Here is a 25,813-nt window from a genome sequence, read left to right as displayed (position 1 = left end):
AGATTGCAATAATATTTTTACAACAAAATTAATAAAACTATTTGAATCTTTTAATATATAAATATAATGGTTTAATTCTATTATCTTTTTTCAGTTTTTTTTTTTTACGGTGGGATAAATCTCAGACCAATTATTAATCGCGTTAATGGATTTCGTTTATAAGAAAAACTGTATCAAGACTAATAATCGAATTTAACGATAAAGGGATGAATAATCATGAGATAGAAGGGACTATAGAGCGTTTGCATGAAATTACGCGGTTGAACACCGATGACGATAGACATCATCTTCAGTATGTGCAACGGAGAGGCAGAATCCTCCGGTGCATTAGCGCGGACGCAAGCTGACTATCAATATTAACAAGATAGTAATCGGACGCCAGATATAGAGATACGTTCGATCGATAACGAATAGCTGGTTTCTCGAAAAAGACAAATCGATACGGTACTGAAATGTTCGATCATCGTCATCGTCGTTTTTTCTCTCGATTACTAACCGCGTCGCGGAATTTTACACACGAGCAACTCCTTACGTGTGAACGCGTACCAAAAGGATTACATACGCCAGGTTGATAATAAGGCAATGAATAGTGATGAGCCGGGATATGTCACACACTCGAGGAACTGTATCTCGGAGTGGGATTTTAGATCACGTCATGTTAGCACCTGTTCAATTGCCTAGCCATTAATCATGCATTTAAGTCAATGTTTTCGATCGTTCTTTTTTATTGTTCGACACATTTTCGAGATAATCCTATCAATGTGCGTAAAGTAAAAAAAATACTCATTTTTTGTTTGATAAAAACAACGGTATTAAGAAAACTGCTGGAAAAAAATATCTTTTTTCTTGTTGATTAAAAAATGCATTAGTTATTAATCATTATAATTGAACGTGCACACCAGAGAGTAAATCAGTTCGTTAATTAAAATTAAATAATCATGAAATTTCAACCAAATTGTTGACCAAACATATTTCCAGGAGGGTTTCTTCCGAGGCGGAAAACCGAGCGGGATAATCATAAAGTACTGAATAATCATAAAGTTAATCGCGCGACACGCGAGGTGGTGCCTCCTCGCCGACGTGAAGGGGTGAGGGAGGAAGGCACGACGAAGTCACGCGGTCCCTCGGCGCATTAGCGCCGGCGCGGATGGGGTCCATCAATATTAATAAGATCGAAACCGGACAGGCGAGCTTATAGAGACGGTTGATCGGATGGCCAATTTACCTAGCGGTTAGGCGAGATTTTTCGTCTCACCTTTCAGGACGTGTATCGCCTCTTCTTAGCGCCGTAAAAGCGAGACTAGGGTGCTCACCGGTGCATTAATGAGTGGGGAGCATGTTGCGCCGCTACGGAATCGCGCCCGAGGGGACGCGCCGGTGAACGAGGCTTAAAGTGTCGTAATAGCGACGGCGACGTGGTCCATAAACATTGGCTCGACGATGATGGTAGACGACGTTAAGTTCACCGGGAACGTGTCCCATCGCCGTTGGCGATGCTCGCGGCTCCCTCAAAGGTAAACGATATCGGGGCCCTATTTGATGTTTGCAGTCGCCATCATCGTGGACAGAATCTATTCCGAGCGAGTTTGAACACGAGTGTATACGGGATGTTCCTTTTAAATGCTTACCTATAGATCGCTTTTTCGAAAGTGCGTTTATTTATTTGACGATGGAAAGTGTTTACGAATCGGGAGGAAAATATTTCCGTCCTAAAGCATTGTTTCGTAGACGAGATATAAATCGTTTCTGTTATATCAAAGAGCTTCGTCGGATCACGGAGAACTGTAGTTAAGCTTGAGGGGTCTTTATATTTGCGAGAGGTCCAATCTGGAAAATGCCCTAAGCGTGGTTAGTAAGCGCATCGATCGCGGTTCGCTGCTACAGATATGAACAGAATATACTGCCGCTAATGCATACTACACGTAATGCAGGGTATCCTAACTTTACGGCGTCCATCACAAACTCGTTCCGCTCACCGCAGCTGCTCCCGCTAATACTTCAACACAGGTTTCGCCGTTAGTTGTCGAGAGACTCGCGCAACGGATTTGCCCTCGCGAGCAGACAAGTCGAAGGCTCGAGGCGTAGTATACCTACCGGTAGTGTACCGGGCCGGGTTTCGACAAAGCGGCGTGCATCGACGGTACGAAATTAGCCCATGGATTCGCGATAAGCGGCTTACATTTCGAAACAAGGATAATCTCGCAATTGATTCTCGATCGTCGGCCAAACGCTTTGAAGTCGCGCTCGCTCTGCGCACACTCACGCTGCCCTAAAGCGTTAGAACAGAACGCGTTGCCCCGTCCGGAATAACGATCTCGACACCTTAGTCGGAGGAGCTATTATTTCGGGTCAATGCCCAGTGGCTCGAGACCAGGCCTATTTCGACCGTTGCCCTGCAACCATGGCAGCTGCGGCATCAATTGACGCCGGTAAACGCGCGAAATCCGCGCCGACATAAAGCACGATAGCGACGAGCATTTTTATCAAAATGGACCACGTGCATCAATCTGACGTTCTGTCAGTTTTGAAAAATGACGTTGCTTTTTCATATCGCTTTTCAACTTCTCGTATACGATATAAAAATATGAAAAGTCGAAAATCTTTTGATTGATAGGATCTTCATCCTCTTCTATAAATATCTCATATATATATATATATATGTGTGTGTGTGTGTGTGTTACGAAATATTGTGAATAAAAATTGCAGAATATGTGTGCGAAAATATAATTAAAAGATTTTAATTTAAAATGTGCATCATGTGCGCACATACAAAATGCATATTCATGATTAAAACAAAAGAATTATTAATATAATTTTTCTATTTTAACAATTTATTATCGGATTAAATATTATGGTAATAAGGCAGATAATAGAGAATCCAATCAGTCGGACTTAACAATTCGGTTCGGAAAATGCCGAACAACTTCGCGGCGTTTTACTTACGGACCGGTAATCTAGCGTTACGATAGAGAATCTTTAATTAAGTTAAGGCGCTCACCTCCTCTCCTTTGATGTCTCTATATCGAACCCATTTGCCCAGTCGCGGCCTCCAGTATTCTAACAGATACGCCTCTGCGAATTCAACACCCACGCCGTTCCCGAAACGACCTTGGGTAGCGGTGGCCGTGATCAAGTGGATCGAATGAAGGTCGATCTCCAGCCATTCTCGAGCTTCGTTGGTGATTTGGTCCTTAGGACACCAGGCACCACCAAGGGTCTCCGATTTCAATCTATAACATCAATAGTAGAGTATTGAATTAACTTTTACATTAATTTTCTTTAGTAATTTTAAAAAGAGTTTTCTTTTTAATTATAAATATGAATCTCCTGCGTAAATGCTGTTTGATATTTTTTAGAACCCCCACGTGTCTATAAAATTCAGAAGTTGTAGAAAAATTTGATTGAACTTTTAAACTTGACATAATTTAGCCGCTATTTACGCTGAGACGTTAAAAATTATTTCTTATTCTTAGCACTATGCTTCCGATTATCGATTTAAAATGCCATTAAATTCCGAGCAGCCGTGTACGTTTTCGGTTCGGTCCGCTCATAAAAGTAACGATCTAATTAGATGTGAAAGTATCGCGTTAGTTCCTCGCCAGCACCGTTCATCTTGCGCTATCTGAAGATCAATCGACACGCGGTCGACCATTGAAGTCCTCGCACCGAATTCCGATATTATCGCGTTTACGTGCGCGAGAACTCGGAGATTTCATGTTCTCTCTCTTTCTTTCGAACGTTATTTCGCTGACGCCATACCGGCTCTGCACACAACGTGAATCCGAATTGCATTTTAACGAAGCTTAGGGAGGATTTGGAATTAGAATAAAAAGATATTTCGAATTCTTTATGCTCTCTTTTTTTCGGGAAAAAAACGCGCGTTCTCATAACAATTCCACAATGTTTGCAGAAAACTATTTATATATAAAAATTACGAAAAAATAATATAAAATAATATATATTAGTGTCATAGATATTATACCAATAATATTGTCAAATTATTACGAAATCTAAGATTTAAAGAATATATTATTCGTTAATAATGTTGGAGAACGTGAGAGAAAAAGAGAAATGATGAATAGTCGCAAATACAATCGAAAAGAGGCTTTTCGACTCTCCGCTCGTTCTCTCGACATCATCGAAAATCCGGAAGCTTATCGAGATTTCCAAAGTCTGACCCGATAGTCGCAGAATTTACATATAAGCGGGAAATCGTAGATTCGCGAGTGACCACGTATCATCTCAGGCGGGTTATACACGAGTCGGCGGGGTGTACGCGGCCATTTATACGTTCACAAGCTGTGCTTCGGTTTTAATCTTCGAAGGGTCGAAAGCAAGGCAAGGAGAACTCTGTGCCGGGGCCAGTATGAATAAAACATGAAGCGCGAAGCGCCTTCCCTAATTGCGTGGACCGTTTAAATGCTCGACTAAGAATGCTGCTCCTTTTCAACGTTACACGTCGAGAATACGTATAGTTATATAAAGGTAGGTGTATTCTTCTCAAATTGCAGATTAGGAATCGCAGTAACAATCTCGCAGACTCTGCGCAAGTAGCGCTCGAAACGTATTTCGATAACGTGCGAGAAAGACAACAATTCGCGACATTACGCCGATGAAGAAACGATCCTGTTTATGCGAGAGTCCTTTTTTACTGCTATTAAATGAGATACAAATTATAATGAAACATGTGTGCGTGATGATTATAATAATCTTTCTCGATAATGAAGAATATAAATAGAGCTGTTTACGATGCTCGCAGGAATTGCGTCGCAGCTGATGCATAAGGTGTTAATAATCGTGCCTTGCTTTCGTCACTAGCCGAGCATGATAACGCGACTACCTGCTCGTCGTTATATATGTATTATAATAGCTGTGGCTGCTTTCGCGAGATTTACAACCTGCGTAGTGCGGAAGTGCACCTCTTTATCGTTAACAACCGGCTCGTACCAGCTGATTAGCTGAAGGTGAGTCGCAATGTCAAGTCGCAAGTTCTACGAAGCTGTCTATCCTTTCGAGAAAATAAAACTACACAAATGTCAATGTATTTCAATATATAAATTTTTAACAAGCACGTTTACAGAGATTCTTAACAATACAACAGGCAAATATAATTTTCCATTAAAATTTTTGTAGGAAAAACTTTGAACGATCTAAAAAAGTTATAGTTATAATAGATGCGATTTTTCAGAAAAAGTTTTCTTTATGGAACTACTTGTAATGAATGTTTTCGATAAATATGTAAAAGAAAAATATTTTTCCCGACTTTTTAATATGGATATCAATATTATTGATATAAAAATTTATTGGTGGAATTTTAATTTTTATTCTAGCGCCATATCGATTATATTAGCGATCGGATTGAGATCAAACATCGCGAGTTTAACGGGAACGAACGTTTAAAACGAAAATATATTCAACGATGTTGAATATAATATTATACGATGTTACTTGATAATGATGCATATCATTAAGGAAAATAAACAAATGAGTTTGCATTATAAAATAATTATATACTGCTGTTATATCGCTGTATTTTATACAGAAATGGATAATTTTTTGCAACTTGTTGATTATAATTATAGAGAAACATTATGAGAAAGATTATAAGAATAAGAACTTTATCAAAATAAATATGTTTTATTTCACAATAAATGTTTCGGCAAGAATATGATTTTTTAATAAAAACTCCACCGCCAAATTACAAAGTTTCGCTATTTAAACTAAATTGTAATAAATGTAAATGTATGCAAACGCGAATTTGCTTTCACAAAAACACAATATCTCACTTCGCATAATATTTCTTTTACTTCGTCAAAAATCCGCGCTGATGTTCAAAATACCGGCGCTCTTTCGCAAGTAGTTCTATTTATAATAACTTTCCAAGAGTGGTCGCGAGGCAAGAGGAAGAATCGAGGTGTGTGGTCCCCGTGCGTTCCCCAAAAAAAGACGATCCGGTATAATCGTTCCTCCGACGATGGGACACGACGCCGAACCACCGAAGACTCCATGTCATCCGCTCCGCACGACCGACACGGACGGACGGCATTAAATCGAGCGAGGCGAGAGAAGGGCGGCGTGGCAAACTTAAATTTTCCATCGCGTCAACCGCCTTGCCACCGATTCTCCGCATTCGCCGGAATTAACGGGCACGTGACAGCAGGACTGCTCGCTATCCGCGCGCGTTAACGCGCCGTCTGCATAATGCAAACCATCGGGATCGGAAAGATTGACGGACATCTCGTCGCGCCGGCGGCGAATGGCGGAGCACGACGATCGATTGAAAAAGATGGAAAATGATTCGCGCGCAATTTCGTACGACAATAGCACCCGTCCCGTCAAACGCGGTCAAAATTTAATTTCGTAGTGAAAAAAAAAAGACTCGCCGTTATTACGGTTTCGACGACAATGTTGTCGGTTACGGGAAAATTGAATCTGTCACGCAGCGGAATTTTTATCGCGCGTTATCGTTACGGATTGAATGATCATCGCGGAGAAATGTGAAAAGTTATTTTTCAACTTAATACATATGGCACGACGAAGGCTAATAATCTTCGACACATAGTTAATTATGAAGGGATTCTTCATGCACTACTAATTACATTAAAATATTTTAATTGGATATTTCGCGTACTCTTAGAACAATTTTATTCGTGAAATTAAATATTCAGGTCGAGAGAGAATATCGGTTCGTTGGTCGGGGACGAATCCGCCGAGCGAAATTATTCCTTAGACGTATGCTGCTTTGCATTCATCTTAATAATATTTTTTCGATTTCTGCTCGTTAAATTCGTCTCAAAAATTCTGCTTTTATAAAGCGATAATTTTGAATATTATTCGCGAATATCTAATCGCAAAGTTTCCAAGCTAATTCTCCACGGACGCGAGTAAATAGCGAAACACTTCTCTGTCGTCGAGGTATGTTCGGCCTCTTTTGTTGATAATATCTATATACGAGTATATATGTATATATTTAAGTTAAATCGAATTAATTACATCGGCTAGCGATAATAAACTCGACGATTGTTGTATTTTCGCTAGCCGATGTAAGATGAGCGAGTTATACTTTTTGCGCAAAAATATTATCAAAAAGACGATCCCAGCAATTTGCCAATCGAATCTTTACTAATACTTGCTGTCCGTTATTGCTGCTGTCATTTCTACGGATTGTAAAATATTCTATTCTATAGTGTAAATATTGTAGGACTAAATATCATTAAGCCGGATATATTTAAAGTCACATTCAATTATTCTCTTTATAAAAAAAATATTTTAGTTGTATTTATAATTTTTATTAAATTTAATAAAAAAAGATATTTAGATAAATATAATAAAAAAGGATATTTTGTGTAATGTACACATTGGAAATGTTACTTTAAATAGACTAGTGGGCAGAAAAAATATATCAATATTTTTGTCTTTTTCAATATTTTTAGATATTAATTTGTCTATTACAACTAATAGATTTGTGTAATAAAATAATTAATTGTTTTCAATTAAAATTGTTTCAAGCGTGTATTAGTTACGCCCGTTTTGAAGAGGAAATAAATATCAGACACATCATTTTACTGGCACATTCGTGAAACATCAGCTAGATCCGAGGCTATTTTTGGACAGCTCTTTGTCTGCGATGCTCCAGGCGTCTCTATTCCAATCATTCTCTCAAGTTTCGACTCGATGTTGAGAAGGAGTAAGTTCGAAAATGGAATCCACTTTGATATCGCTTGACGCGCAAAAGTCGGCCGCAATATAAACGGCGCGCCTGCCTGCGCCTCTTTTATAACCACCGTCTTATCTCTGTGCTTTTCTAAATTATAGTATATCAAGTAATGACTCTCCCTAAGTAAGAGCTATTACGCGAGCCTGTAAAAATTCGCTAACTCGACGCCGGCGCGTTCTTTCCGAAGTAAATATCTTGTATCGTGCAGTTTCCTGCCGTTCCTCTATTTAGGAAAATGATTTGTATCATGTTTCCAGCTGTGTGTTGAGTGTATGCGGTGAAAGCACATGCGCGAAAACAACCATCGATTACCGTTCAAAAGTTTAATAATATTAACACATTTACAACGCAAATAATAACAATTAAATATTCCGTTCTCCCGTTGAAAATAAATTCGCGAGCTTAATAATATGCATCGATGTAATTAGCACGTATAATCAGTTTTTGTGCGGCAGATAAATTAAAACGCGTACTATACTTTCGTTCTAAACACAAAAAACTACGCGACGAAAGTCGCCTCGTGATTTCTCAAGCCAAAGTCCAATTTTCTCCGAGCACTGCTATCGCGCCCGTTCTATGTTCCTCTCTCTGCTTGGCGTCTTAATTGCACCCATTCTAGAAATGCCGTTGAACGGAATAGGCGAAGAAAAGAAATGGCGGAAACGTGCGAAAGAACTTGCAGCTGCGCGATTCGTGAAAGGAGCGTGTGCGGTACAAAATGCAATGTTGTGCTTTTTCGCGCCGATTGTACGTCAAAAATTTTTCACTCGATAATTGGAAAAGACGCGCTCCATTAGCTCTCGTCGGATACGCGTTCCGCGAAAACTATTTATTCTTCCATTCACGGATGATTTATCGCAGCTAACGGTGGTGTAAATCAGATTTTCAATTTCGATTGAAATCAACAAAGTCGTGTATTCGAGGAAAACGAATCTTTCTTCCATATGTCAGAAACCTTTTTGTTCTCTCTCGCGAAAGAGATTTTTTTTTTGGAAGCGCCAAATTGATCATCGCGCTATAAATTGCGCAATAAATTGAAATCTGTCCTTTAACATATTTCCGCGCAAGAGAGCCGCGTCACAACCTTAATGCAATATTCAAATTATGAACAACTTGTGTATTTTATATTCCGAGTGTTTTCATTCCGAGGTATTTTTCTCGTGTAACCGACGCGCATCTCCAAACGCGTTGTTTTAATTCGCGACGACGGACGTTTTCAGTACAACGAGAGTCCGTGAGAGCTCGCGAAACATCCGGCTTCACGTTTTTTATTCTTTTTTTTTTTTTCTCTCCTCTATCTTTTTCCCCGAGCGCACGTCCTCGACGCCCGGTGGTGAAAGCGAGAAAGAAAAATGCGCCGTAACCGTGGTAATTCGTATCGGGGGCAAAATATTCGTCGGCCTATCATCTCACGAAATTCCGAAGAAAATGGCGGGGTAATTCTCTCTCCTTTTTTTCCTCTCTTTTTTTACGTGGAACAACACAAAGAAGAGAGAGAGAGAGAGAGAGAGAGAGAGAGAGAGAGAGAGAGAGAGAGAGAGAGAGAGGAAGAGCAGTTGTAAACGTCCGCGGCACCTCGCGCGCCCGAGGTCGGCCTGTATTAAATTAGATGGTGACGTGCACGGCCGGAGGAGAATCTCCGTAGTATGGGGATCCGCAGCGGACCTCATCAAGACTCGGAGGCCCATTCAGCCGGTCATTCTCTGCGGTAATGGAATGTATTAATATCGGAGAGCCCGCGGGGCCGTCGACTAACGGCTCCATGTATATACCACGAGAACCTGGTGGTGCCTCGCGCGCGCACCCGGTTCGGTTCTCTACAACCGCGGCCTGCCGGACCAGGATACGCGTCCCGTGGGATGGAATATTCGTATAAACCCGCCGCCTGTGCACTGCAAACCGCCGGCGAATACCGGGGGCCCCACGCATTAATATCTAAACGCGAGAGGGAGAGACGGACGAGAAATCGAGAAAGCGAGGGAGAGAGGAGGAAGAACGGGGGTTTAGGAACTAGTTTGGAGCCACGTACGCCCTGCCAGTTGCATCTCGTATTCATGCGTTGTACCGGCGCAGCTACGAGAGGCGTTACACGACCAACCCTTTTACCACTGCAGCCAGGTGTAATACTCTTTTTAGAATAGGTATGATACGTCAAAGGTCCTTTTGTGATAATTGCATTAGAGGACGAGAGACTCCTGTGAGGCATGTCCGTTGAAGGCGATCTCTGTTTTGCGCTACAGCTATTTTGCGAATATTTGCGAGCTGTGGAAGGAGTACGAATGAGGCGAAATAGCGAGACAAAATGTAGAGGCGAAATGCAGGTGGAAATTAATTTCAAATGGAATTAATTCTACCGTCGTACTTAATCGTATATTAACTCGGTATAAAGCAAAAAGTTACGTTAAATGCATGTATTCGTAATAAAGCTCGTACTAAAATATTAATCTTTTCGGAAATGTAGAACGAGGGGGAGATTTTTAAGTTTTCGGCAGCTATCACACAGTGTTGTCGTTATTATAAATAATTGCGAGCGTAAACAGCACGCGAAGCGTATCCAATAATGACGTAGAAATTATTAACGCAAAACAGAACGCAACGGCCGGCAAATCCCCGATCGACCATAAATTTGCGTCGAATAATTTTCGTCAGCCGCGCGATTAAAAATAAATTTGTTTTTAAACCGAAGAACAAACCGGCGCTCGCTGGGAAGGGGGGGGGGAGAAAATCGACGATCGGTTTAACAGCTCTATAAATATTCATTTCGCGCGAGCAAGTGCCAAACGAGAAACGATAGCTATCCGAAAGGTACGCGGATTACTTAATTATACGTTGTTGCTGCGAGAATTTATATTCCCGCGGGGATAGGCGTTAATTTATATAATTAGATTTCATAAGCTTTCTCTTTCTCTCGCGCGGCCACCGTCGTCGGTGTTGTAACTTTTTCATTTCACGGCGACGATAAGAGACGCCGACTAATCTCCGTTAGTTGTTGGTGTCTTCGCGCATATAAGCGGGCATTAAAGCTACACCCGTTAGATCAGAAATAATTACGTTCGCGGCCGCGTTGCTCTCTTTGTTCGCGTGTAATAACGTCTTTCGCCATAGACTTATAAACCTGATATTCCGGATTTTATGTACGATAACGAGCACAGCCGGCAGTTTTGCGAGAGCTTTTGATATTCATGCGCGCGCGCAGAGGCGTTACAATTAGCCCTTCCACGAAACGATATATTTACCTTGTCAACGCAAAAAATCAACCGCTTTGCTTTTTAAACGGAGGTTAAAACCAAGAGCGGAGAGCGGTGCTCGAATTTACTTTACGATAATAAAAACGACGCGAGAAAAGTGAAAGTTTTTTATCGTCTTTATGAATACATATTGCATTTCGAGTCTGATTTACGCGTTACGCGTGCAAAAGACGCGGCTAGGATTTTTTTTTTTTGGTACGCATCCCTACGCACGTTCTACGATATCGGACGCGTTACAGCAGCCAGATCGCGGGTGCATCGAGCGCAACAGAAGGCGCCGGTAGATACGAGTGATCGATGGCGGCCCCGGCAGGCTATCCCCGAAATGAAAAACTGTCGCTTACCGTGCCAGGTGGGGACCGACGTTTCCGGTGTCGAAGCTGGAACTGGCGTTGATATCCGCGTCCGGGATCGCCCCGGACTCCATGCCGAGCGGCGCGATGCATTGGGCTGCAACAAACAAACGCGGCGTCGTCGAGGTTAGCCAGTTTTGAATTTATACTCGCCTCCTGTAGATCCACGAGCATCGACGTGCATCCGACGTCGGCCGGATCATAAACGGCTAAATAATCAGCTAACCGAGATGGATCCGCGTGATAGAGAGCTGGTTTACGTGCGCGTGTACAGTCGCTCGTGTCGTGCGGGTGGAAGTTACGGTTTGGTGAGACGGGGGGAGGGGGGGGGAGGAGCGGAGGGAGGCAGTGGGTCGCCTCAACGTTTCCATATCTCTTGAACCGATCTAATTGTTTCATAGATGAACACAGCTGCCTTGCAGGATCGACTACACCAACTGCCGGTTGTACGGGATATCTTCCCGCGAGATAGCCCAGCGAAATATTTATTACGACTTTGTGCATATTAACGTCGATCGTGTATTGCTGCCTGTTCTCGCGGACGACGAGGAAAAATAACGTCGATAACGTGATGGAGTAGTGAAAATCGGTGCGACGAATAAGAGCGCGAGTTTTTTTTTTTTTACGCCGATCGTAATAAATTGACGGCAGTTTTTAGGTGAGGTCGCGCGCGCGTTTGACTTTACAGACTCTTGCGGCTGCTCATTAATGATGGTCATAAAACGCTTTATCTTTCCGAAGAGATTTAATATCCGAAATGAATATCTCCCCGCGCGTTCGCGATCGGTTAATCCTCTCTCTCTCTCCGCGTATCTACTTCGAGCAGAAACCAAACCGCCCAATGACAGGGTTAAGGGCCATCGAAGAAACGATACCGTCTACTTTGCATACATTATTCCGATCTCTCCGACCCGCGCATTTTCGAGAGGCGTTCCCGCGATCCATCCGATGTGCAATAAAGTTCGAACAAAGTATGACGTAGTGTGTTCGCATTCATATCGTCCGCGTCACGGCGGTATCATTAGGGACGATAGAAAATACATTTCGCGTTTTTTTCTTTTTTTTTTTCAAGTCACCATTAACCGCCCACGCGTTATCGGCCCTTTGTCTCGGAAACACAGAGCGTATCGTCCGTTCACTCTAACGGACCGGATGCTCCGTCGCGCGTATTGTGTCAAAGCTGGTAAATTCATAGACGATACACGTGTACCGTACACAGTTATCGTCAGGCCTCGTAATTCGACAAAGGAGCGCATATCGAAGCGTAACTAATTCGGGCACGACGAGACCCGATCGGTCGGGGAGCCGTAAACGCCCGGAGCTTGAGTCCCATGTGCATGATGCAGCGCGGCATCGATTACGGTTTACACGCCAAGGTAATGATACCATTACGCGGCACGGAAACGGGTTAAAATTTCAAGTAGCTTTGGGCGGGTCCGACGACGTATGTACGTACATGCAGTGCATATCCCCGACCGACAACGATAATGCCTAATGCCCGGATATCGAGTGCAGATGTAGCGCGGTCCGCTGTAGGCGGTGGGGAGGGGGAGGACGATGCAGCTTTGTGTCTGGCAAGCATAACGGAAGGAATCCGTGCTAAGCCAACCAACAGAACACGGGCATGTAGGTGGCCATTAATACCGGCGAAAGTTTGCAGTGTTCTTCCGACGATACCACTCTCTCCCCCCGTCTTTTCCCTCCCTATCAACTCCCCTCGTAATTCCGCGCCCGGCGGCGCCGAGCGAAGTGAAATGTGTATTTTGGTCTTACGTTTTAATCCAACGTACTTTATTGCCGAACGGAATCTCTGCAAGAGCGGTGGAAACATCGTGAGGGGGGGAGGGGGAGGGAGAAGGAAGGGTCGTGGAGGCCGCTTAAGAATAAAAAAAGCTCGCAATTTGCAGCACACGACGCACATTCGTGCGAATCGTTTTGATTAAGTTCCGCGTGCGAGTTTGCAATCGGAATCATTTAGCGCGGACCTTCGTCATTTCTCGAGCAACCCCGCGTGGAGATAATCGGAAACGATAACGGAAGCAGAGATCCGAAGGAGTATATATCGCGGGAAGTACAATGTGCCGTTAATGGTTCGCCGCGACTTCGATTTCGAGCGGCGCGATCGTAATCGACGGATACGGAAAGTAGCGCGTCTATGCGGCGCATCGGAAACCGGTCGACCGGATTAATCGGCGCTATTATTAACGGAGAATCCTCCCTCCTTGTTATATCGCGATTCCGGTGCTCTAATATATGTACATCCGACTTGCACGGTGGATTTGCGCGCGCGCGCTGATTAGAATCGACGGTAGAAAAGTCGAGTCGACAGAGGGAGGTAATGCCGATCGGCTCTCGCGCCGACTGGTTGTTATTATTAATGAAGGGCTCCTCCCGATATATCGCGATGTCCGTCGCTAATATATGTCTTCGGATTCCGCGGTGTGCGATAGGGCGGGAAAATCGTGTCGCCGTGCTCCGAGCGAGAACGCGAAGAGGCGAGTTCGAGATGATCGCGACGAGACTGCCGGACCGACGCGACGCACGGGCTCGCTATTATTATTAATGAAGGTCAGCCCGGTACATCGCGATTCCGTCGCTAATATATGTCTTTGAATCCAGCGGGAGAGAGCAGCGCGCGAGGGAGAGAGCGATTCGAATCGATGGTAGGAAAGTCGTGCCAACAAAGGGAGAGGAAGAGATCCGATCGAGATTCGTGGTGGGCCAGCATGGCGAGCTATTATTATTAATGAAGGTCCAACCGATATACGTATATATCGCCCACCCCCGGCGGAATTCTCACGACCCTCCACCCTTGATAAAGTTCGACCGTTTCGCGACGGAATCCGTTTCCTTTGTCGTCGCGTCCGGTCTAACGAGTCACCGTAAGATATCGCGCTCGTAAATCGATCGTGAATAAGGATTCCTATAAATGCGACACTCTCCGGCGCGAGACGCCGATTTCTCCCCCATTTAATCCTTGAAACGTCTGACGGCAAGATATCTCGTATGGAGGATGTCCGGTAAAAGACAGTTAAATAGGACGCGAGAAAAACATCATCGATTATTTCCCAACTATTGGAGCGCAGATAAATTACGAGAAAAGGGAGAAAATCGCTGAGGATGTTTGTGGAAGGGTGCAATTATTAAGCGTTCCTTTATCGCGGCTACGATACGATTTCTCTTCTGTGCCCGGAAATCTATTTCTATTAAGTTGTTTCTCACGAACAAGGCTTCGCGGAACAGGGCGATTACTTATTATTAATACGATAAGATGGGGTACTCTACACCGTCTCGGAAGAGAGATTTTCTTTATGTGAGAGGTAATCTCGTTGATTTATAAAGCTGTCCTTTTCACGAAAGCGTATATATATATATTTAAGCCGATTATGATATTAATTAAAAATTACATTAACACTTATCAAATATTACGATTCGAATTTTTCGGAAATAAAAGATAACAATATTAAATAAAAGCAAATACGACAATGATATTGTTGAATATTAATTTTTTGTTATTCAACAAAAATTTTTTCCATAATGAAGGATATATTATTAAGTATACATTTAAATACAATAATAATTTCTTATCGAGATGAAAATATTCAGACTCCGCCTACTCGAAAACTCACGAGACATCGCTAAATATAGGCGCGCGCGAATGATAAGACGCAGCGTCTTCAGATATACAAGATACCTTAATGACCACGGTCAAAGCCGATCCCGGATCGAAAGTTCGTCGACTGCGGCGGCGTAAGTTCTGCAAAGGGAGGGAGGGAGGGAGGGAGGGAGGGAGGATGGTCGCGCAACCTCCGCGTCGTTAATAACTTATAAACGAAACAACTTGTGTGCGCGCGCGGGCCAAAGAGCTATAGCCGCAAAGTTTCAGCGACGCGAAGCAAAGCGGGGGTACTATAAGCGGCATGCGGATTAGAGCTTAGGAGCTACTTACAGAGGTCCACGCCATGGTAAGCGGGGGCGAGCGCGAGCAAAACGATGAAAAGGTGGACGGCAGGTGGCGCCCTTCTGGCGAGGAAATCCAAGCTTTTCACCATAGCTCCCGTTTCCTGCGAGGGCTTCACCCTCGCCCTTTCCTCACCGAGATTCCCGCCGTGCCATTTCTGCCTCCTCAACCTGAAACAAAAAATGAAGAGCGCAATCGCGTTATTTCATGCTTGACAATTGCCGAGCTTGGAAGACGCACCGACAAAGCGGGTCGTTTTGTTGACTGCTTCCAGAAAATGAGCTCGCCTTGGTAGAGAAATGATGCGCGTAGTTATCGCGGGTGAATGTCACCCTGAATGTCGAGGACATTCTCGCGACTAGGGTGGCGTATATTTGAAAATTTTAATTTGTTGTTCAAAAGTGACACGGTCACAATGCAAAAATATTTCTTTTAAAAATTTTGTTGTAAAAATATTCTTGGCATTATATAATTATTTTTCTTTTTGTATGAAAACTTTTAAATATTATTATTATATATATCGAATCTATCTTAGGTAAATTATTCTTCTATTTAAAAAATCTTTTCTATTTATTAAATCAAGTAAAAACAAAAAGAAGGATATATTGAATATAAAAAGTCATTAGCCCTATTCCTTTCTGACTTTTTTAATTAAATCAAAGTTCTGTAGAGAATAATACACGAATCATTATAATGTCACGTAGATCTAAGAATAAGTATAGTTTTATGTCGATTATTCATGGCACGTGGAATCGTTTCCTTTCTGTAGGAATTGCAGACGGAATTAGACTTTCTGCGACGCATGTCATGCACCTTCCAGGAATGACACGAGAATGCGGCGCGTGTTAGCTATACGTAAACATGCTCGAACAGGCAGATGATTTTTATAATTCGAGAATATTTCACGATCGAAGATCGAGCTTGAAAGGCTTCTAGAAGTCGGATCGAGAGTCATGCGATAATAACTTCTTATTGGCTTACGAGCCTATCAGCCGATAATGCGTTTCTCCTACTTTGTTACGCTTGGGTACACGTCAGATGTGTAAACGACGATCGTAACTCGCGGCTCTCTCTCTCCATCTCTCTCGGTGAGGAAGGTGTCTCAAGTTTGATGGAGTATTCGCTAGTAATTGCGCCGACGGTGAATAAGTAATGGCGAGAACGGTAGTAAGAAGTCGTTCGGTCGTAGGCCTCGCGTGCTCCGCATTAAAGATACATGCCGCAGCTTATAGTCGCGACGCGACGGTGTAAAATCTCTTCTACGGCGCGCGCCTTCTCGTTTCTCTCTCCTGTCGTAGGAAGAAACCGGTAAGAGCATCGAGAGCGCGCCTCTCCACTTGCAAAATCCTTCACAGCTGTTCGGTCGTAGGACGCTTATTGTAGGTCTTATTTGAAACGAGTGGCATGATGCATTGCGCTTGCTGACTTTCGAACCAACATATGAACGACGATCATATCAGTAGGTTTATTTTCCATAATCGAATGATTGAATATTTATGAAGTAAATGAATCGCGTTCGTGTATTTTTCGCGCATGGAGATTAACCATTCTGTTACGAAGATGATAATTAAATCATGTCAGAGAAATATTTTTTTAATTATTTTAGAAGAATAATTTTTTTTTTCCTTATCTTACATATATAGAAATGTTTATCTAATATTAATATATGAACAATGAAAATATATTATTCAGATTAAAATAATCTATTTAACGAAGAGAATATTTTTAAAAAATTGATAACAAGATTTAAATAAAGCGTATGATATATATAGCAAATTTCTGGAAGACCGCGTGATGGTTGTAACTGATGTTTACTTAAATGAAACGATGTACAATAAGAGCGGGAGAGAGAGAGAGAGAGAGAGAGAGAGAGAGAGAGAGAGAGAAGTTTGTTGATTAGCAAAATATCGTTGCTACAACGAAATGCTCCGTTTCTCGCGTAAACATTTAATCTTCCTAAGCATGAGGTATTAAATTAAAAATTATCGGAAAAACAGTATTGTTTATACGTCGAGTCGCCATAAAAGCTTTATCTCCTCATTGTATTCATGAGGGACTTAACGCCCGCGATGTTCTCCGTCGAAATCAATTCCCAGGACGCGCGGTAAGCACTCTGGCGGCCACAAAATTATTCATCGATTGTTTTCTTTTCATCTCGCAGACTACAGAGGGGACAGATTATCGCGCGATCGTTTGAGCAGGCAGGCAGGTACCACTTTTCTCGTCGTCGACGTCCTTTTGGATTGGCCGGCCAGTGTCGTCTACCACGAGGGAAACGAGAGGATTTCGCAATTATTATGCCGTTGACGCGCGGCGAAGGAGATTCCGTTTACGATCGGTATCGTTTACGATACACGCACAAGTGTGTGTATGCATACACAACTTTATATATCTATACCATATTTATCTATACCCACACCAGCAGCTTGCGCGCGAAACAGCCTGCACGCGTGCGCATGTATAGGAGCTCGTTTAAGCCGCGATGTAAGCCACGGAGGCTTGCGTGATATCCTAGTTCAACGTCGAATCTCTTCGTTTGCATAAGAATGAGTTTATGCAAATTAATACACGCGAGACGTTTGTGTAGGGAACGCCACGTGGAATGTAGCGCGGCACTTCTACACACAAAGCTGCGCGAGTGTGTACATGTATATTTTATTGGCGATATCGCTTACAGATTTCCGATCGCGCATACGCACCACACGCATCGCGAGGGTGGCCGTGACTCACCATCCGCGAGCTTCTGTATCTATTTACCTATCGATTTTATTTCGCTTATATGATTTGATCTCATTTCTTTTATTTCTAAATGATATCGATACGAGACGCCGTAATAGAGATGTCTCACATAAGCGAGTTTCCGATAAATGTAATTAAGAGTTTCTGAATGTTTGGTATAATTTTTATACGTAATTAATTTAATATTATTTATAAGCTGGTTGTCAGCTGGTTTTTATCGAAGACTAATATTATAAGATATTTTTGGCATAATTTAATACTACGCGTTAAGACGCTATGAATAGTAAGTATATTATTTAATTACCATCTACGTACAAAAATAATATCATATATAATACGAGAACAGAGAAAAGTTAGCACGTAATGTTATTATATTATCAAATAACATATGTTGGTTTTACGAGACATATTTGCTCTTTTTCCTGTATGCGAGCTCCGAAAGAAATCGCTCTCGACAAATCGTCGAGTTGACCTTAATTGCGCGGAAGCCAAGGAGAAACGATGTCGGCGACGTGGAGGCGAAGTCATCCGTACAAAACGAAGCCAATGAATTCAGTAATCCGCTCTGACGGTCGAGTCGTTGTCCAGGACGAGACCGGGATAGCGGAGAACACGAGGTACATACACGGGGAATATCTCGCTGGAAAAGCGATCCTTATCGGTCGTAAAAACACATATGCACCGACTCTCGTCCAGAAATACGAGCTAACCGCGAACGTAACCACGCCCGACGAATGGAACGTTAATGTCAGTTAATTATCTGTAAAGCGTTCGGGAAAGGGAAGATTTGTTTTCGAACGCGACCGTTTGTAAGGCGTGGGCGAGACAGACACGCTCGTGAAATCACGGAACCGGCGTGTATCTCCCTTCGGTTTCTCTCTCTCTCTCTCTCGTCGAGAGAAAAAAAAATGTCGCCTCTTTCGGATTCCGGGAGACTGTTTGTATCTCGTGGGATCATCGTTGTCATCGAGTGAGATGAATGGAAAGATTACAACGAGACGATCCTGTTAGGCGGCTATTTGCTTGACTAAAGCCGGACTGAAAACATCGAATCTTTTTTTTTATCTATAATATTATACATTAATAGTGTACGGTATTAATGACGACGAATAAGATTAATCGGTGAATTGATATATTAATTTATTTCCTATTTTGTGGAAATCTGTTTGCTTCTTTTTTTTATTTTCTCATAATTTCGAAATGATACTTATTATTTTACATACATTTATAAAACTATATAATTGATTTACTTACGAGATCTCTGGACATTCGCCATATAATTTTTGTTTTTTATGTATCAAATATGAAAACTGAATCTGGAAAGATGGCATACTATGCCAAAAGTAAAATTTACGAATTGATCTCAGCCATGATCCTCGTATCGTGTTCAAAGTCACGTCTCGATGATTCAGATCCATTCTGGTTAGGATTTCGCGTATTCTTAGCTCTATCAGCAGATCAGAAACAATAGAATTTATGCGCAAATACAATTGTTGCATTTTATATTTCTCTCACGGTTATGTTATGCGTTATATAATTAAATTTTATTAAGCCATTTATATCGAGAGATAAACTCTTATTTATATAATTTGCCTAATAATCATTCAATTTCTACAGAAAAATTTATCGTTGCTTATGAGATTTAATGGTAAAAATTTGTGCCTTATTAATTTTTTGAAAACATAATATAATTTTTATTTCATTTATAACAAACAAGATGCGCGTTTAGAGAGATATAAATTTGTCGTGTGGGATATTTAATTCCGTTCCATTTCTTTTGCTGAATTTAGTTACTCAGTGAGGAACTAAAGTGCAAGAAATCTTTTCTATGTGTTCATCTCTCCTCTCATCGACAGACGTCGCGGATAAGATAACCCGGAATTATAGAGGGCTTTATTCGAGGATCGTCTATCACACGACGTCTAGATTTATGGCGCTGTATGTAGTGGCCGGTCGACTTTCCATTTATCAGAACAGCGGTACCTGTAGCATTTCGGGCGCGATAGCTGTGCGAAACAGCCGCAAACTTCGATCCCGCGAACAAATGGACGAAGTCTCGCGAAAGAAACGGACGGATGGAAAAATCACAATGGGAGGTAGCGTCGGATGCCCCGGCATTCCCTTTCTATTGTCCGTTGACTCGTGAAAAATGCACGCTGATTTTCCGTAACAATGCTGACGAAAGGAAGATTTTACTGATCGCGCAACCAGACTAAGAAGACGCGGTGAGGCATTTTGGCTGCGTCAAGATGATATCCCAACTGTTAGATATTACAATGCCTAATATATTACGAGAATGTTTTTTGCGCTACAAGATAATAATATTTGTGTTGTTAATGTGTAAACGAGACTTCTCTCTATGATATATATTTTAATTCTTTTCTCCCTCTTTTTCCCTTTCTCGTCATTTTTATAAATTATTTTATATGTAGTTACAATATATTTTTTTCTTACTCTTTCTAAATGTCTGATAAAAATTATATCAAGTATTCTTAAGAAGATATCCCGGTAATTTAAACAGATACATTTCTCGAAAAAATGCGGTGAAAAGTACAATGGTCAAGCGTCTGATCACTGTGGTTAAGAGTGGATATTCATGGCTTTGATTTGTGTGACATAGTTGTTCTAACGTGGGACCACTCAATGTCCCTCGAGTACTCCCAGGAAAGAGCTCGAAGATGTTGGTCGGAGAGAAGACTCGTCATGGTGTTCACCGTGATATTTCGTCGTTCTAGAATGTTTCTTTTTACCTTTACTGACCCTCGAGAGATTTTTGTTTATAAAAAATAATAAAGTCCAATAAATCTCTCGATTGTCTGTGTAGCGCGTTCTTTTTGTGCATTGTGTTTCACGGTCACAGACATATATGTCAAAAGTTGGCTACGAAATTCTATGAGATATTTTTTTTTTTGATATAGTACACACAATACATATAACTTATATAAAAGAGAATTCTCATATCTAGATTTCAATTTTTTTTCGACATGATATTTTTAATAATAATATAATAATGTTATAATTTTATGACGAGTTTTCACGCATTTGGCAAATATAATATTTCTTCGGACATAATAATTTCCTCGGAATAATTTTTCATAACAATTTAGCGTATTCGCATTGCGTAGTCCAAATTTTTTGAAAAATCGAGATCCATCAGGCATAGACTCATTCCCGTCACACGCCACTCATGATCGTGTCCGATCGTGTAGCGGAGAACAATGGCGTGGGATGATCCAGCACCTTTATAGTTCGAGTCGGATCATAATCAGCACTTAAGCCGAGTACACTTTCTTGACGGAATGAAGGAGGCAGGTCCGTTCCTCATTGTGCTCGTAAACGATTTTATTTGACCCTCGGATTACCGGGTTGAAAAGGAAAGGCGCGCGCAAACACTCGAGAGGACTGTTTAGACGTGCTAGGGGGGCTGCCATTAAAGTCCATTATTGTAGGTAAGAGGAAAGGATTGGTCGCGTCTTGCCGGATGATATAACCGTACTTGTAAAAAGTACGCACGCGGAGAGGGTCAATATTTTCTCGGACCGAATAGCGCGCGTTTGTCTCCGTCTAGACACCTCGTGTCGACGCGAGGATATTACACATTCTTGTTACGCGATGCTTATTTAGGTATCGTCGCGTCAAAGAGGAGCCTATCCACCCTGGACGGCGCGCCTGTCACAGATTTCTCAGTGGCTTAATCGACCTCGTAATTAAATCGGGCCAAGTGCGCGATGCATTTCTTCTGCTACCAAATGCGTCTGTCACCGATGATATTTGAGCGATCGATCATCGGTATAAAGAAAGTGCATTTGCATAACAATAGGACTGCGCCGAGCAATATGACATTTGTTCATCTTGGCCCTCTAATCTCGCGCTTAAACGAGTCGTTAGTCTTCCCTATACACACGTTGTCCAAGAAACGCGCGCTGAGTCATTCGGCTGACATAGTGAAAAGCCGGACACAAAAGCGAGGTACAATCGCAGTTGGGACATTTCCAAATGTAATTACCTATACGCCCGCTGTGAATTACGCGCTCTGGCCCGCATTCCTGGTGCGATCTTTACCATCGTTCGTCGCGCGTTTAATTAAGCTGCCCCAGATAATTTCCCTCAAATATTTAGAACGCGAGTGTTTAATACACGAACATTAATACGCGAACGCGGAAACGCTCCAATTATTACATCCTGTTACAAAATTCAATCGTGAAACGCAATATCGCGTAGTTGCGTTATATGTACATACTATGTTAACAGACGCCAACTGCGTGCTCGCTTTCATGCACGATTAGTAAACAAATTGACGTTTATTCAAATTAATATAATTCGCTTCCACTCCATAACGCGCGTTACAGCTACAACACGTATGCGCCTACAATATCGTTTTTCATGTTCTGCCCTTTCACGTCCCTAATCCTAATAATATCAAGGGAGAGTACTTCAATGTGTGTATGTAACTGAAAATTATATCATGATGTTTATTCTGGGGATAATTCAAATTATGAAAAAAATAGTTATTATTGCGAAAACGCATTTACAACTCTATGCGAGTATTTCGGGATTCAATATTTTCTCTCTCTTTTGTTAATATAATGTAAGTTACGTTAATGGATTTCGCGCGCGATCGCTACTTTCCCCCTATCGCTATCGTAATATACGATGCAAAAAATATGTTGCTAGAGTTAATAGCCAACATTTTTCAATGTCGCGCGTTAAGAGACGCCTAAAAGCCGATAATTCTGTTACCGTCAATCAGTCGGTACATTTCTCAACGTACGAGTTACGTGTACACAATTGTGTTTAATTAATCACGTTTCTATGGATCGTCGATATATTAACCGGCTGGATACTTTGTAGAGCGATACTCTCGTTTCGATACACGTCTCTCCTTTGTATTTACAGATATATATGGCAGTACTTATTGGTCGTTCACGTGATTTATCATTGTGAGATGAACGTGCGAGATAATGACGAGCAGGTGGAAAACGATCGTCTAAATGAGGATTATGCATGCGAGACTGCTCTCGTTTACTCTTACGTGAAAAACATTGTTATCGAGATAAATAATTCGCCAGTACGAAACAAAATGGAAACTATTATTCCGCAAAAATAAATAAAGTTTTTGTTTCCGTTATTATAAAGAACCCATCTCCAATTATTCTAAAAAAAAAAAAACAAAAAAAAACGTTAAAAATATTTGCTGGTAGTTTGAGACATTCTGTGTACAGAGAGATAGGAAGAATATTCGCGTACGTACACGCACACCTATCTATTTCGTTATTATTTACAAAAACGAACGTAATGCAAATAAATGGATTTTCGATGAACGGGGTGAGCCGAAAAGTGCATACACCGCGAATCGATGCGCCGCGGGGGACACAAAGGCGGGCGGAAAACCGAATCGATGCACATATATGGATGCGCCGCTTATGCATCTATGCACATATAGAGTGTTCTAGAACTGTCGCTACATTTTTATCTAGTTGTTTTTTGAAAAGTTTAGCATGTCGAATTCTGCTTAATAAAAATGTGAAATTTTTCGACGACATAATATTTAAAAGAGTTACCGAAATGCTGAATTATTAAATAGAGGAAGCTTTAAAATATACGAACGTTAATTTATTACTACTGCTATTAATTATTAAAATGTTAAAAAATGTAAAGCGAGTTTTTGCGTCATGGAATAATGATATTGAATTAAAATTCACTCGCGCGAGGTTTTCAGCAGAATAAAATTTCGTTGCTTATTCTCGCTGGCGTTAAAAGCTAATCTTTACTTACTCATCATATAATATCTATCGATTTTTTTTTTTTTGATAAAATAAAACCATCATTTTTTTTACTTGATTTTCTGATATCTATTATCAAAAGCAGAGCGATAAATCCGAGGCACTCTGTATACGAATCCATATCTGTATGTACACGTATCGCTACCTTTTGCAATAAAATACAGTGAACGTAAAACGCCGATGCGTCCGAGCGCAGCAAAGAACAACAAGCAGCGACTCAGACCGGGGGGCGATTTACATGCATAAACTGCAACCCTCGAATCCTATTTCGTCTATCCTATGTGCTGCGCCATTTCTATCAACCGTATCGTAATAATCGTATAATAATTTCTAGATCGCTTTTGGCAAGCTTTTGTTATTCAATCGTTGAGATTTTATCGCCATGGCTCATTAAAAGCCAATGCTCACAATGAATAATCCTTTAACAGAGCTCGTTAACAAATTTAAACCATTAATCAAAAGGCCAGCAAGCGCGTGCGTGCAAGTATTGGCGTTTGTTTTATAGACGTCCTTATAGCTTTCGTAGTATTTCACGGGAACAGCCTGTTATCTTCAAACGCCTTTTAGAGGAGCCAGTTGAGTGATGTCGGACAAGCGAGAAGCAATAAAATCAAAGCGGTCTCTGACTTCTCCTAGTAAAAGAGTAGCACGGGAAATAAAAGAAGAACAAGGTAGAGAGAGGAAGGAAGATAAAGTGCACAAAGCAGAGAAAAGGAGTATTATAAGGGCTTGGCTAAGATTGTGCCTTTTGCAGTTTTTGTGCGTTCTTAGAGGCAGTTAGGGACTGTTATTAGAGTATCTTTTTAAGACCAAGATAAAATGGCGTGTCTTTTGTAAGATAATTGAAATTATATAGAAAGAAATCTGTCACGACTTTTATATCCCTGTCTTGTGATGTCTTTGCACTTGTACGACGGGGCTTGAAAAGTGAGAGTGACGACGAAACGTGGGAGAAATTTTATCGGGCGTAATGCGAGAAAAGGGGTTAACGCGCGCGATGTCTCATTCGCGCAAAAGTAACAAAGTGAAAGACCGCGGCGCTGGCAAAGTCGAAACGAGAACCGACGTCTCAAAGAGAAGAAGAAACAGCGGAGGAGGAGGGGGTAGGGGGTTAAACTTAAACCGAAGGCTCTCGCGGTTCTTAAACTCCGCTTTTCATGTCGCCGTCGCGTCTTAATATTTCCGCGCATCCACAGAATCCTCTCGCGCGTCCTCGACGTACCCTTGGCTAAAACACTTGTTTAAACGTCACCGTGTACAAGCAAATACACGAACAAAGTACCGTCGAGTGGTTGGAGCGCAACTCGATGTCTAAAGGATCCTCTCAAACAGTTCGTGGAATTAAGTTTATCTTTAGAAAAGCCGACGCGTTTGTCGGATTATTATCAAAATTTAACATTTATTGCTAACAGAGGGACAAAAGATACAATGAAATAATTTTAATTATCAGATTATAATTATCCACATTTATCTTGCTTGAAATTAGAGAAATGATATAATTATGTCGTACATATGGATTTGTACAATTATTTTTAATCTCGGTATGAGCGTAATGAGAAATTCAAGTATCAAAAATTGGAATTATTTTAAACAAAGGTTGTCCATAAATTCTCTTTATAATTAATATCGACAAAATTAAAATATTTTGTGCAAGACGTTTATATATATATATATATAAGTAATAGTCATTCATTGTCGCATATAATGGCTCAAATTTTTTTTATGCTTCTTTGAATTGCAATGTTAAGAACTCTTTCAAGACTATCGTTGTATTGCAAGCGGCTGCCAATCATTAGAGGTCAATATTTCTGTCGATATATAATTTGTCATCGAAATATTTTTCTCATATTACGAATGAGAAATTGCGCGGAGGCACGACAAGTGATGCGAATCAAAGCTATTAAGCCTCGTGAGCTTGACGTTTGCCCGTGCTGGTGTTCTCTCGAAGCAGCTGGTCTAAAAAAAGAAACGCACGTTCGGTAGACAGAATAGTAGATAAAGCGTGTCGGCCA

General features: G+C 41.4%; 2 protein-coding genes across 5 annotated transcripts in view; one reads left to right on the top strand and one right to left on the bottom strand.

The window, feature by feature from the left end:
* The window catches only part of LOC126853381 (uncharacterized), a 372,343-nt gene that overhangs the window by 59,982 nt on the left and 286,548 nt on the right, over positions 1-25,813 (top strand). The gene's annotated exons all lie outside the window — the stretch shown is intronic.
* The window catches only part of LOC126853358 (epithelial discoidin domain-containing receptor 1-like), a 127,796-nt gene that overhangs the window by 50,783 nt on the left and 51,200 nt on the right, over positions 1-25,813 (bottom strand). The window contains exons 2-4 of the mRNA XM_050599010.1: positions 15,268-15,449; positions 11,310-11,415; positions 2,999-3,230 (exon numbers count right to left, since the gene is read on the bottom strand). Of these exons, the coding sequence (XP_050454967.1) occupies positions 2,999-3,230; positions 11,310-11,415; positions 15,268-15,370 (441 nt within the window). The 5' untranslated portion in view covers positions 15,371-15,449. The remainder of the gene's footprint in view (positions 1-2,998; positions 3,231-11,309; positions 11,416-15,267; positions 15,450-25,813) is intronic.

Source organism: Cataglyphis hispanica, chromosome 12, assembly GCF_021464435.1.
Source record: "Cataglyphis hispanica isolate Lineage 1 chromosome 12, ULB_Chis1_1.0, whole genome shotgun sequence".
Taxonomy (NCBI): Eukaryota; Metazoa; Arthropoda; class Insecta; order Hymenoptera; family Formicidae; genus Cataglyphis; species Cataglyphis hispanica.
The sequence above is the reverse complement of the archived record's forward strand: the minus strand, read 5'-3'. Positions and strand labels throughout refer to the sequence as shown.